At 39.3% G+C, this 15,089-nt stretch overlaps 1 protein-coding gene across 5 annotated transcripts in view; it reads right to left on the bottom strand.

Moving 5' to 3' along the window:
• The window catches only part of KLF12 (KLF transcription factor 12), a 291,436-nt gene that overhangs the window by 187,097 nt on the left and 89,250 nt on the right, over window positions 1-15,089 (bottom strand). For all 5 annotated transcript variants that reach the window (XM_067466904.1, XM_067466905.1, XM_067466901.1 and 2 more), the window contains exon 2: window positions 9,244-9,333. In XM_067466904.1, coding sequence (XP_067323005.1) covers window positions 9,244-9,309 — 66 coding nt within the window. In that variant the 5' untranslated portion in view covers window positions 9,310-9,333. The remainder of the gene's footprint in view (window positions 1-9,243; window positions 9,334-15,089) is intronic.

The following is a 15,089-nucleotide window of genomic DNA, read 5'->3' as shown; positions in this document are numbered from 1 at the left end:
ACCAGGGATGTGTAGCTCCTTGCAGTGAAAAGCCACACTTAAGCACTAATATAGTGTTGTGGTTTAGAGTGCTGGACTCAGGAGTCAAATTTCTAGTCCGCAGTGATGAAGCTCTCTTGTGCCAGTCCCTTTCTTAAACTGATCTACTGTAGAAGGTTGTTGTAAGGATAAAATGGGAAGGAAGACAGTCATTATGCAATATTGAGCTCCCTAGACAAAAGGTGTGCTAAAAATGTACATCACAAACCCACCTTTAAGAAACCATCTGTTTCTGTTGGGTTCCAGGTCTGGTTCAGAAATAGTCTGTGAGACAAGTTCTAGCACAGTCTGACTAGATTCCCAATCTGTCATGAAGCTCTTAAAAGGTGCCTGGAGGCCTCCAGTTTGGCACAGAGCAGATGAGATTACGACTGTGTGCCACTTTGGCACGTCCTGAGAGTTCACATACAGGTCCCAAAGACAGTCCACATAATCATGATACTTGATATAAAACTAGGAGTGGGACAACAGCACGTTTAATCCAGGCTCTGTATTAAAGGAACAGAATGCTGCCATTGATCTAAAAAATTCCCATACACTATCTTTAAACTGCTCAGCCCAAAGATATGTGCAATAACCATCTCCCATTGTAATAGCAAGGTGCAAAGTGCCACAAACAGGAAAACAAGCATTTCAAAATTACTACTTAACAACTTCTCCTTCACACATGAAATAAAGACGATGAAAACCAGTTGAGACAGAGGTCTGAAAGATAACTTATGTGGGCAATCATTTCCACAAAGGAGGAAGCAAAACTGCCAATAATGCTTAAAAGGAGTATCGGTCTTTTACCCTTTCCTAGCAGGAAGGAAAAAAGCTCAATTGTTTATAAGAGGTACTTGGAAGATTTAAAAACACAAATAATGTGATAAAACTGAAAAGCATTAACAAAGGAGAAAGTAAAGATTAAATACAATCAAATGGAACAGTTTAATATATAAACAAGATTATTCATGGCTTTTATCTAACACAAGAGATATTTTCTTTAAAAAATACCCACTTGACTGGCAAGAATACTAGATTTGGTTTGTTGCAGGGTATGAAATAAAATGTAAAATGTGCTTTACAAATGGTGATCACAGATACATTATTCATACAAAGCTTCAATGAGGAGGTACAGAGGAAGCCTGGTTGGAATAGGGAAAGTACACTTTACTTGGGGGTGGGGAGAGGAAAGGAAAAATAGCACATCAAAAATGCTTTGATCTTAACTCTCTTTGCACCTAAATCTAACTGCTAATCCCATCTTTTAAACTTGTGTCTTTTGTTTCATTACTGTTTTGTGTATTTTAATATGTATTTCATAGAAATATGTTTTAATATGTGCATTTGTGGTATTCTTTACAATGTGTATGTGTTTTAATTATTCTGTAACCTGCCTTGAGGAGAAGAGGGTCAGAAATAAATTATTATTATTATTATTATTATTATTAATAATAATAATAATAATAATAATTACACCCGGTTGGTTTTTATTATTTATTCGTTCTCCCAATGCAGCATCCAAGGCCGTGTACAACATTTTGAAAGTGCAATACAGTTTAAAACCCTTTAATAGAAAATGTAAAACACAAAATGTCCTAAAATTTTTAGTTTATAAACACAATGTTTTGATCTTAACTCTCTTTGCACCTAAATCTAACTGCTAATCCCAACTAGAACAGACTCAATAAATCAATTGCTTAATGGTGACTCCTCAGTTATACAAATCCAATAATCTACATGTGCCTAGTCACTGGATTTATTTAGGCTGATATGTTCCCATCATGTCTAAATACATGATGCGGGTGGAAGAATCAGTGGATATTGAAACAGGGTATTCTCAAGCAATTCACTGCTGCTGAGTTGTACCCTGATTCATCTCTGAATTTCAAATCATGGGGTTTTCTTAATAAGATTTCTTAGGGGAGAGTTGCCTTTATTTTGAGGTGAGAGAGGTTTGCCTGGGATCAGCCAGTGGATTTTCACACAAAAACAACAACAACAACAACAACAACAATGACAACGACAACAACAACAACATACTTTATTTAAATGTCGCTCTATCTCCCCAAGGTGACTCAGAACGGATTACAGAATACAGAGTGGATTACAGAACATTGAATGTTATGACAAACATTCAATGCTGTTATACAATTAACAACAAAGACAGACAGTACGTAGACAGAGGCGAGGCTTCCCTCTTTTTCATTTCTGGCATCTGTAGGCTGTGCTCGACTAAGCCATGGGGAGATGCTGTTGTTCCATTTTTCCACGCTGATGAGCCTGTTGTCCATGAATGCCTTCCTGATCAAATTGCCCGCATGTCTTCAGGAGTGCCTTTTACCTTCCCATCAAAGCGATACCTATTTATCTATTCACATTGCTGTTTTCAAACTGCTAGATAAGCAGAAGCTAGGGCTAACAGTGGGACAAGCATGACTGCATGGAGTGCCATTACCTTCTCACAGAAGCAGTACTTATTGATCTACTCACATTTGCATGTTTTCGAACTGCTGGGTTGGCAGAAGCTAAGGCTAACAGCAGGAACTCACCCCCTCCCCGGATTCAAACTACTATACTTTTGGTCAACAAGTTCAGCAGCTCAGCGTTTTAACTTGCTGCTGACTGGTCAAAATAAGACCTCAAAACATACTTTAAGTGTATGTTAACAGAACCAACAATAGGGATGGATAAATGTGACCTGCAAGGGATATTTGGACTCTAAGCCAGTTGATGTTCCCAAGGGCTCAAGCCCCCTGTTGAAAAGTGTATGATTTGTCACTTAAAATACCCCTATGGTTCTTATGCAGAGAAGATAAAAAAAATAGAGAAAGATGAAGATAGCATTCTCTGATTTTCTGAAAAATCTGGTAGTCCAACTACATGTTATTCTAGCCTACATTGTGGTAGAAAAGGATTAAATTAAGTCAAAATTACTGAGAAGGAAATCCAAATTATAGATAGTATCGCAGCAAAATTACACAATTAATTAATCACTGCCTAAATGGTGAAAACATCTGGGGAAAATACATATTTTAAAAAATACAGTAGAGATCCAGTTCAAAGAGACAAAACACCAACTTGGGCCCTTTCCACACTGCTCCTAAATCCCAGGATCTGATCCCAGGGCCCTTCCACACAGCCCTGTATCCCAGAATATCAAGGCAGAAAATACCACATTATCCAGGGGTGGACTCAGATAATCCAGTTCAATGTAGATATTGTGGGATTTTCTGCCTTGATATTCTGGGATATACGGCTGTGTGGAAGAGCCCCCATATTATCTTCTTATCCCAGATTATCTGGCTGCAGGCTCATATAATCGAGTTTAAAGCAGATAATCTGAGATCAGATCCTGGGATATAGAGAGGTGCAGAAAGGGCCTGTTGGTTACAGCTTTTCAAGCTGTACTCCAAGGAAGCAGAGGCAACTAGCAAGAGCCCTTCTACACAGCCCTATATCTCAAAATATCAAGTCAGAAAATCGCACATTATCTGAGTGTGGACTCAGACAACCCAGGATATAGGGCTGTGTGGAAGGGCCCCAAGTCATTTATGTGAACCAACTGGATCAGAACAAAAATCCTGCACAGAAGATGTAAACAGCTGTTAATTTCATAAAATCACAGGGGCATAACACTGTTCCCTTTTCCAAAATAATATATAACAGTTGGCAATGTCATCACATTCTTTATGCTATGCATGATTTTTCCTGGTTATTTTTGTGAGACAAAAAATAAAAAAAACTTGCAGGGATATTTTGAGTTATTCTCCATCTCATCCTACTCAAGTTTAAATGATTGTTTTGCTTTTTTGGTGGGCTGATAACAAATAATAATGGAATGAAAATGAGACAAATGAAGCAATAACAAAGAGCAGGGAAAAATAATAGCAAGTAATTATAAAAATACTTTAAAAACACACATTCCAAATTCTGTTTCTTTTAGTTGACAACCAGAGATTTACAATGAATTTACTAGCAATACTTGAAGGCAACAATCCTCCCCTACTATTTGTCCCCAGCATCTGGGATTTCTGGCTAAATAGCCACTGATAAGGATATCCTCTATGATTTGTTCAAATCAGAGGTTGGAAGTCCCCCTTTGGGGGGAGAAGGGCGGGGCAGAAATGCATGAAATAAACAAACAAACAAATAAATAAATAAATTGGAAGTATTATTTGTTTGAACAACAACTGCCACACTCCCCCAGTAGAACCCCATAGCATTAATGGTGGACTCTGGAGTATGTAGTTCAAAGAGAAGCGTTTCCAATCCTGAATTCTGTAGCAAGAAGCTCCACATGTTAATTGAGTACTGCAAGAAAGGAAATTGGGTGTTTCTCCTGAATCTTTCTTTTTTATTTTATGTTTCTAAGTTCATAAAAATTGTCCTCTTCCTTTCTTGCAGGTATTTCTAGCCATTTAATTTGTTCTCTCCTTTTTTCCCCAGTGGGCTCATAAACTAAGAGAATTTTCTTTCTGCTTCTTTCATACTAATGTTTCAGTCTTTTTTACTCTTTATTGATCCAGACTTTAAGTTGACACAAACTCATCTTTTGAGATAAGATACCTCCTTTTCCTCAGCCTTAGGACTCAAGGCAGCATACAGAAATGAAAACAGAGACAGCTAGAATACACACACACACATAATTAATAGAACTAAAGGCAATTGAACATACTTGTCAAAAAGAAGAACTAGTACAGATAATACAACACATTATTAAAGCTCTTTCCTTTTGCAAAATCAGTCCTCAAAGTCTTGCCGAAACCTGCCCTACAAAAGGATAACAAGAAGGGCTCCAGTCTCGTATCTTGAGGAAGGGATTTCCAAGAGCTGAGACCACCACTGAGGTGGCTCTCTCCCATGTTCCCATCAGATGTACTTGTGAGGGTAGTAGGACAGAGAGAAGAGCCTCCTTCAAGATCTTTATAACTTAGGCAGGCTCATGCGAGAAGGCGGGAAGCCTTTTAGGAGGCATGTACCTGAGCCATTTATTTAATTACCATATTTATACCCCCCCCTCACCACGAGGGGGACTCAGAGCAGCCTTACAAATAGGCAACGATTCAATGCCATATAAAAACAAACAATGAATTAAAACAAAATAAACATTTACAATTAAAACCATAGAATTAAAAACATTTTAACATTAACATTAAAACCACACAGTCCAAGATTGTAGTCCAGGGCCATTCCAGTTGTCAATTGCACATATTTAGGGCTTCATCGATCATAACCACTACCAGCATCTTAAATTATACCGGGAAATGGATCAGCAGCCAATGCTACTGTTGCAACCAGGCAGGGGCATTTTCCTTGTAGCAAGTCATGTGTTGTCTACAAATATTGCCCAGATCTTGCCCCTTTTGTAAGATGGTAACTGGTTTCTGTTTCTGTCTTCCCCAGCAAAGCAGTAGTCTTATCAAATCAAATCACCAAGCTAAGCGAAGCTTGCTCTGATGAAGAACTTTGAGCCTCGCTTAAGGAGATTTTATGCTGCCATTGTAATAATCATTATATCACCATTACCTCTATAACTACCTATCTTTCAACAGCAATGATATTCACGGTTTAGTCCTCTCTCTAAATGAAGCCAGAGCTCACAAATTCATAGCGGCAGCTGAAGGTTGCTCATCATGCCACTTGAAGTGCACTACATGAAACACAGATCCACCCTTTTAATGTAAAGTAAGCATGTAGGATATGATGGCACACCAGGAAGGTTTGATGAGAAAACTATACATGTCCGGCTATTTTCCCAGTGACCATCGGTATGCCCTGTATGTACTTTAATTCCCCCAAAATAATACTCTAGAGACGAGACTAAATTTAACCAGTGAAGTTTACTGAACAATCAAGGTGAATCAAAACAAGGTATAAAGGTGCAGTTTGATTCTTGATGGTATAGAATGAGAATAATAAAGAACAGGTATAAGGTATAACTCTGAGGTAAATATAAATAACAGGAGACTATGAGATATAATAGTGGTATGTGCTCTGAGGTAACAACAACTATATTTTCTATGAGGTAAGCACTCTCTATAAACTCTGGGGCATGTACTATCTATGTTCTTTGGGCAAATACTGGTCAATTCTATGGCATATACATCTATATTCATTGGGCAAATACAACTATTCTCTATGTTCTCTAAGGCATGTATGTACTAAGGATTGCCTGTTCAGACTGCTAAGCCAGACCAGACACTTTCTGGCTAACTACTACAAGCTATGTCCCAAAAAGAATGGAATAAAGGATCCTCCACCAGGCTCTGAGCCAGAATGAGCTGAACCAACAGAGCTCGGCCTCTAGGGGGATCCTAAGCTTCTACTCCAGTGTTTCTCAACCTGGGGGTCGGGACCCCTGGAGGGGTCGCGAGAGGGTGTCAGAGGGGTCACCAAAGACCACAAGAAAACAGTGTTTTCTGTTGGTCATGGAGGTTCTGTGTGGGAAGTCTGGCCCAGTTCAATCGTTGATAGGGTTCAGAATGCTCTTTGATTGTAGGTGAACTATAAATCTCAGCAACTACAACTCCCAAATGTCAAGGTCTATTTTTCCCAAACTCCACTAGTGTTTACATTTGGGCATATTGAGAATTCGTGCCAAGTTTGGTCCAGATCCATCATTGTTTGAGTACACAGTGCTCTCTGGATGTAGGTGAACTACAACTCCCAAAACTCAAGGTCAATGCCCACCAAACCCTTCCAGTATTTTCTGTTGGTCATGGGAGTTCTGTGTGCCAAGTTTGATTCAATTCCATTGTTGGTGGAGTTCAGAATGCGTTTTGATTGTAGGTGAACTATATATCCCAACAACTACAACTCCCACAGGACAAAATCAATACCCTCCCCCAATCCAACCAATATTCAAATTTGGGTGTATGGGGTATTTGTGCCAAATTTGGTCCAGTGTATGAAAATACATCCTGCATATCAGATATTTACATTACTATTCATAACAGCAGCAAAAATGACAGTTATGAAGTAGCAATGAAACTAATTTTATGGTTGGGGGTCACCATAACATTAGGAAGCGAATTAAGGGGTCGTGGCATTAGGAAGGCTGAGAACCACTGTTCTACTCTAAAACTTAGCAGAATGGAACAGTCCACCTCCAGGGAGCAAACAAGGAAGTAAAAACTAGGCCGAGACTTCACATAGGGCCTACATTGGGATCAGACTTCTCACATTTGGGCAGGGTCAATTAAATTTTTTCTCCAGCTTCCTCTCATCCATCAAACTTAATGAGGAATAAAAAAAGGGGATGAAGGATCTGGCTCTATTGAAACCACTGACATTTTTTTTCTTTCACTTATTGTGAAGCAGAAGAAAAAACAGCTGAATGGGAAGGTCTCAACTTCACAACAAACTACACATATATCTGGTAAGATTCAATATGTATTGGGACCATAGAAGATAATTCACAATCAAAGAAAATCTGAGCTACACACTAAATTTAACTTAACAATTATTGAATTTGTGTATTGGACATGGGAAGAATCTTAGAAGGAAATACTTGGAAAATCAGATTCATTGTTGATTTTGCAGGTATTGGGCTGAAATTTCTCCACAACTACTGTGGGTGAAGTGACCTCAAAAAAAAGAGAGCATTATGGCTAATAATGCAGGCAGTGAAGTGAAGCAACCTATACCATGGAAGACAAATTAAGACAGATAATAAGGCTCCAAAACTTGTGGAAGGAGACACCACTGTTGAGCAAGAGTTTACTCTTAGATATTCACTGTTGTGTATCCTATATCTGTGCAAGATGTTTGCAAGGTTGAGATACTTCCAGTCTCTTCTCTTAATTTTTCTATTTCTGTCTCTGAATTTTCATCTTCATACCTCCCCCACACTCAAGTAAACATGTTATACCTCTTTGTTCTACAGATACAAGTAGATTTTATCCAACGGTTCTATAAGAAATTGAATTATCACCTGTTCTCCAGTTCCTTAACCAATCAATGCTGCAGATAATCAAGGCTCACCAATGTTTCACACAAATTAAAAGTGCAGCTGAGAAACACCATCAATACTACTGGGTATATATTGCAAGAGATAGTCAATAATTCAATCCAATAGGTTTTTGTTGGTGTTGTTTTGATTTGGCATTGTTTTGGTAGAATCTTGATGGCATCTTTTACTTCTTGGTTGGAATAATGGATAATCTTTCAAAACTTAACAGAGTTCCTATGGCAATTGTTTGTAAACTAGTAATTTAAACTAACGATCTACAAACAAAGCTCCACAGATGTAAATTAGTAATTCAAACTAACGATCCACTAACTATAGCTCCCAGCAGCCTTAGCTAGATTGGGCAATAGTGAGGATTTCTGGGAGTTGTATTGCTACCCAAGTTTACTATCTGCTGGGCTAGAGCAATGGTTCCCAACCTTTTTTTGACCAGGGACCACTGGACCACTTTGACTGGAGACCACTTGACCTGGGACCACTCTCCAACCTTATTACCAAAAAGGTTATGAATCAGTTTTTGGTCAAATTTAGATTCGATTAGGTTATTTGAGGTGCTGATTCAGAAAACTGCATTGGATAGACCACATCAGCTCTAGTTTCTGATACAGAACATATGCCATCTAGTAGTCACCATCTGCTCGCCCACAGAAAACAATATTTAATAATCTAGAGCTGATGTTGTAGTAGTAATCTTTTGTGGGTAGTCAGTATCTCCCCTCCTAACATCCCCATTGCCTCAACCCTATAACAGGGTTTTGTGAGACCAGTCACACTCATTGCTGCATGTGTAGTAATGGTGAAGCCATCGACCGTATTTTAATTCTTGTGGACCACTGGTGGTCCACAGACCACAGGTGGTCCACGGACCACAGGTTGGGAACCACTGGTCTAGAGCATTGCCAGGGAACCTTTTCTCTATAAAGGCACTGACACATGGGATAAATCTGTGGATCCCAGGTCTAGAATGTTTTTAACAAGTGTGTTTGGTTATGGACAAAAAGACTACACCTTTTTGAAATACAGCTAACTGAAGGTGGGGAACATATGAAGTCAATCATCAATAGTAATTGATATTAATTGCCATTAAGTGCCTTGCAACTCACCCACTATTGAAACCCACACCTTTGAAAACAGAAACAGGAGGAATCTGAAAAACCAAGTCTGCAAAGTTTGCCAGCAACATTCCCCACAGGACAATCAGAATAATTATCCTGAAATGGGGAAAAAGATGGATGACGGCTGCCACTTACCCCTTGTCCTGATTCCAGCAGCTCTGCTTTTACTCTGACTGCAGGCATCCCATCAAGCATTAACATTCTGTTTTCCAATGTGTTGATATCCTTAAAACAATAATGAAAAGGCAAGAGTGAGATTTGGGAAAAACTATGAAGCAACTAGGTACAACCCAATTTAATAATTTTTAATCTATCTATGAAAGTTGAACAAGTCATTCATCAATAGCACTGAAATAAACTAGAATATTTCCATAATCAATATCATTGTATTTTAAGAAAAGCACAGCTTTATAAAAGCACAGTGGCATATTATGAATCATCAAGAAACTAGAGAATGCGGTACTGTGCACCAAATCCAGGATTTTCAGTGTCTTCAACCTTCATTTTATTCTTTCGATATGCATGTTTCCAGCCATCATGATTAGAAACTGGCTCTTAATTTCTGCTGTAATCTGAGAAGCTCACAGCCATTGTAATGAATCTTCACTTTTTGGATATAGCATCAATAATCTGCAGATACAGCTCTAAGGAATAAATAATACAAATTGATCTAAATGTGCATAATTTACACCAGAAAATCATCTTTTGTTAGTGAAGTATTTGGACTGCATGCATTTCTTGATGGATAATCAAGAAATTATCCCCTGATTATAACCTACAATATCAGACTAAATGCTGTATAACAGAGTATAGGGTTACAGCCTGTGCTGGATGGGGTTGGCTGCCGATTAGCTTCCGAGCACAATTCAAAGTGCTGGCCTCGACCTATAAAACCTTAAACGGCTCTGGCCCAGCTTACCTATCCGAACGTATCTCCCTCTACAAACCCTCAAGGACCTTAAGATCGTCTGGAGAGATCCTACTCTCGGTCCTGCAACCATCACAATCACAGTTGGTGGGAATGAGAGGCAGGGCCTTCTCGGTGGTGGCCCCTCGGCTGTGGAACGCCCTCCCGAATGAAATTAGATCTGCCCCTCTCCCTCATGACCTTCTGGAAAATGCTAAAAAAAACCTGGTTATGGGATCAAGCATTCGCTGGATAGAGGGTTTTAATGGACTGGTTTTGTGGACGGCAATGGACTGAAGATGGTTTTAATAAACTATTGAACTGACAGCTATGGGTTATTCGGAGGATGACATGAAATAGCGAACCGTTCTTATGTAATTTTAACTGTTTGTAATGTAGATTAAATGTATTTTATGTTGTGTATTGTTTGGCACAGAAGGGTGCCTGTTGGTAGCTGTCCTGAGTTCCTCCAAGGAGGCATGAAGGACGGGATAGAAATGATCTAAACAAATAAATAATAAATAAATATATCTCATGACTAGGAAAAAAGACATCTTTAATTCAAGGGATCCAGCTCATTTTCCTCATTTTCCTAGTTGATGATCCAACAAGTTCTAGAGCAATGGGGGAGGCAGGCAGAGAATGGGCTGAGATGTGACACAGAGAACTCAAACAAGATGCCTAATTATGACAAAGGGAAAGTGACTCTTAACTCAGTCTTCTTCCCAGAAAAAACAGTATTTGCTTATCAGGCTGGATTTCACATCATCGGGTGTCACCCAGTATCAGTGATTTGGCTGTTAGCCCAGGGTGGAGCAGCAAAATAATAATAATAGTAATAATGAGCCAACTTGACTGTCCTTTCAGCAGCTAAACTCAAAGCCTTTCATTCAGCTTTAGCAGAATGGAACCTTTCTCTTTCCTGTGCTCTAAACAGCCAAGGCCGATATTTACCGCAAGACAGGGTGGTGCTGCAATAAAGCATCCCTTTAGAGAGCCCTGCCTGAGGTAACCCTCCCAGCCAAGGCTATCCTTGATTAGCCATCCATCCCTGCCTCCCAGGATGCTGGACATCATCTTTCTTTTTGCCTCTACAGGGAGGCAGCCAAAGTGAGAGAGGCTGATGGAGCCCGGATAGGCTGCGTCATGCAGCCAATGTGTCACGTTCAGCTTGGTAGGTCACCAGCTGTGCAGGCTCGCCTTAGGCTGCTTAGCCTGTAAAGGAAGAAGGATGAGCGTTATTTCGCATCCCTGAGGAGGTTTTCCCCAAATGGAGAAAAAGGATGCCTCCCACAGAAAGCAAAGCAGGAAGGAGGGCAACGGAATGGGAGACAAAGAACCATTCTCAAAACCCGGCAGGTTTAATGAACTGTCAGAATCTGATTAGAGGCTAATGTCCCTTTTAGTGCTTTGCACCAATTTACAGCTGATATACTTTAACCATTTCCCCCCACTGACTGCAACAATGAACTCATTAAAAATTTAAAGCAAGTTTAACCAGTGCCTTTGACAGTTTTCTGAAGTAATAAATCACTAGAGCCCAACTAGTTCATGTGCCATTTAACACATTTACATTTCAGTGCTATTTCTGCGACTTTCTCCCCAACCCACACTTTTCTCTTCCCAAAGCATATTTCTTTAAAGATAGTTCCCCCTCTCTCTCTTTCAGTAACAAGAGAGGGGGATATAATGGATATATCGGGTCCAGACTGGAATTTATTCAAGTCTTTCCTTCTCTTTGAAATCCTATATGGTGGGTAGCCAGGAGCTCAGTAAATCTATTGCAATAAACCTTTTGCCGATTGATCAAAAGTCATGCAGACTTCATGGTCAAAGCTTTATGGGTTGACTGTTGAGACCCTCTTCCATTTTTCTGACAGTATCTAGCAGGCGATAAGAACAAGAAATAGGGTATTAACTACACCATCCTTCCCAAACCTGGTGATGGTCAGATGTTCTGGACTACAATGCCAAGCAGCCTCAATTACTCATTCATTAATAAGGTGATTTTATTCCAAAACATATGAAGGCTCAAAGTTAAGGAGCTATATGTTGCTGTGTAAGGCTTTTTATTAATTATTTCATTCACACTTGTTGATTTTTGCTTATAGTATCAATAAGGCCCCCCTGGTGGTGCAGCAGTTAAACCACTGAGCTGCTAAGCTTGCTGGCCGAAAGACTGATGTTTCGAATCCAGGGAGCAAGGTGAGCTCCCGCTGTTAGCCCCAGCTTCTTCTAACCTAGCAGTTCGAAAACATGCAAATGTGAGTAGATCAGTAGGTACCGCTTTGGCAGGACGGTAACTGTGCTCCGTGCAGCCACGCTGGCCACAAGACTGCGGAGGTGTCTACAGACAATGCCGGCTCTTTGGCTTAGAAGTGCTGATGCGCACCACCCTGAGTCAGACACGACTCGACTTAATGTCAAGGGGAAACCTTTACCTTATCAATAAAAGTGTATGTTTCTTAATGTGCACAAAATCTATCTCCACCTTTGCATTTGTCCTCAGATACTTAAAGATGCTATTTTCTTTAGAAAAATAAAATTAAACGAGGAAGGAACAAGTGAGTAAATGAGTAATCCATAATGCTTTGAATATCACCTCAGCAAAGTTGCTTGGGTTCTCTGTTTTGAAGAGTGTTCAAAGTGCAAGAATTGAGCAGCTTTGCACTTTCATGGATTTCCTTTGAAGCTGAATGTTCAGCTGATTCTTCCTATTGTGGCTCCGTATTGTCTAAAATAAGATTGACTTTCAATTACTTGGAAGGAACTTAAACTTCACCTTTGCTAGAATACATGTTGGCCCCTAACAAAGAATGCATACAGGTAAGAGACCAGCATAAATAATTTCTAGATATTAGTAAATTAGGTGGCTAGCTAAGGACATGAGAACTTCTAAGGAGAAGACACATGTGCCCATTTACATTTACAGTATAATACGGCTTTAATACTACTTGAAACTGCCAGTTACAAAACACATGCCACTGCAAGCTGCATCACACATTACTGGAGATATAGCACATGTAAAAAAAATTGCAGGAAAATCTGGAGTTAAGCCATAAAATTTGCTGCAGCAGATTTGAGTATATTCCAGTTCCTGCCCCCACTAAAGCAGCACAAAGAATCCAGAACACGGGCTGCCAAAAAAAGCCCCAAGGACAAGGTGTAAAGACGTATCAATGCCACCAATAAAAAGTAAAGTCGTGCGTTAATCCCACCAAATGGGACCACCAAAAATGTAAGAAAGTTCCTAGACTGCTATTAAATTAAACTGCCACCAATATGTTTAGAGACGCTGGTCTTGAAGTCTCTGTTTATCCCTATTTGCGTTGTGAGGTAACTTTGGTAGAGTGGAATGCACCGAACGTAAAATCAATGGAGGAGGCAGGTTTAAAATACAAAGAGAACAAGTTTATTGTTAAACAAAGCGTAATTGTTGCAATATTGAGATGTTGAGCTTGGCATATGCTTGATGGTTACAATATGGCTTGGTTGAGATACATTCAGGCTTTAGATGTTACAATCTTATAAACTCCTTCTACAGTGAAGTGCTTTATTATTTCAGTGTTCCTTGTTGTGAATATTCTCACTGTTTGTCCTATACCAGATCAAACCACTGATCTCCAGTCTTACACTACTGGCGATCCTAAAACCCCCTCTGTTAGATTCTTTTTAACTCAAGCAATCTAACGAGGTTTCACCTTCAGCTCCCTTGCTGAAGAAATATTCACAAATACTAAGAACTAACTGAATTTACACTGCTTCACACCACAGAGCCCTAACTGACTCTGCCCTCTTCTCAGGGTCTCTTCCTCCTGACTAAACTACTTTTCCAGAGTCCTATCTGACTCTGCTCCTCCTCTCAGGGTCTCATCCTCCTGACTAAAAATTAACTGTCACTTTCAAACCTTTTTCTCCTTAAGCTCCGCCCACCTCCTCTTCTGCCTTGTCACCATGGCAACCTATCTCTCACAGCTAGGCCATGGCAACCAATGTAAAACATAAATACAGTTTAAACACAGTATAATAAACACTTTATAATAAACATATCTCTACACAAGGCTAGGGAAAGTAATTGATTACATCCACTCTTAACTGTTACTTTCCCTCTTTTTAAAAAATTCATATGACTCTGATATATTGATGTGCATTTCTGCAGGAAATGGGGGTGGTGGTGGTGCTGTACAGCGGTTTAAGGTCAGGTTCAATGTAAATATCATTCTGGCCTCATACTGGTTCCAAACATGACAATCTTAATCACACACACAGTGAAACTGGTTCCTGTGAAACCAGTTCCAAGCTGAATTATAGTGTGAGTGCAGATGTGCCCATACAGGAAGGAAAAAACAGTAAGTAGGGAATAGAGATTCAATCTATGCTGTATGGTTACAATTATGTACTTCTTTGTTGAATCCTGAACCTGATGCCCATGATGGTATTCTAGAGTGTATTTGCACAGCTAAGGTAAGTGTCCCAATGCATCAGAAATAAGTAGTGAAATATGAAGTTATTAGTCACTGAAAATGGTACACATATTCTTCAAGGAATAAAAAGAAAAATGCACATTTTAAACTAAACAGTGTAGTTTTCCAGACTTCTATGCAGAGGGCCGCTAAGCAGACAATTTAATATCACTATAAAATAAGTTTGAGATTCTTTGGGGAAGACTGAACAAGATTCCAACAATGAAAACAGTTCAGTGTATTAGAAAAAATTATGTAGGAATTGTGAAAGGGAAAGCACGTGAATGAAGCAAATGTGATCAAAATCACACCTGAAATAAAAGCTGCTAGATGTAGATGTCTTTTTTTGTTTAAAAAAATCAATTTTAATAAACTATATATTTAAAACTAATAAGTATACGATGGAAAGAGATGAAGCCACTTATGAGGTAGAGAAACTATCCCCAGGTGAATTCAGTTTTTTCTGTAAGAGTGCCTTTGATAAACTCAAGAGGCATCATTAATGAATTGCTCCCTGTTGAATTTATAAACCCTCATTAGTGTATCAGAGAGCAGAATACCTGGAGACCTGGCAAAGCAGCGTGATCTCGCCAAAATGTATGGTAACTTAC

The sequence above is a fragment of the Anolis sagrei genome, chromosome 3 (genome assembly GCF_037176765.1).
Source record: "Anolis sagrei isolate rAnoSag1 chromosome 3, rAnoSag1.mat, whole genome shotgun sequence".
Classification (NCBI taxonomy): domain Eukaryota; kingdom Metazoa; phylum Chordata; class Lepidosauria; order Squamata; family Dactyloidae; genus Anolis; species Anolis sagrei.
This window is presented reverse-complemented; position numbering and strand designations above follow the sequence as displayed.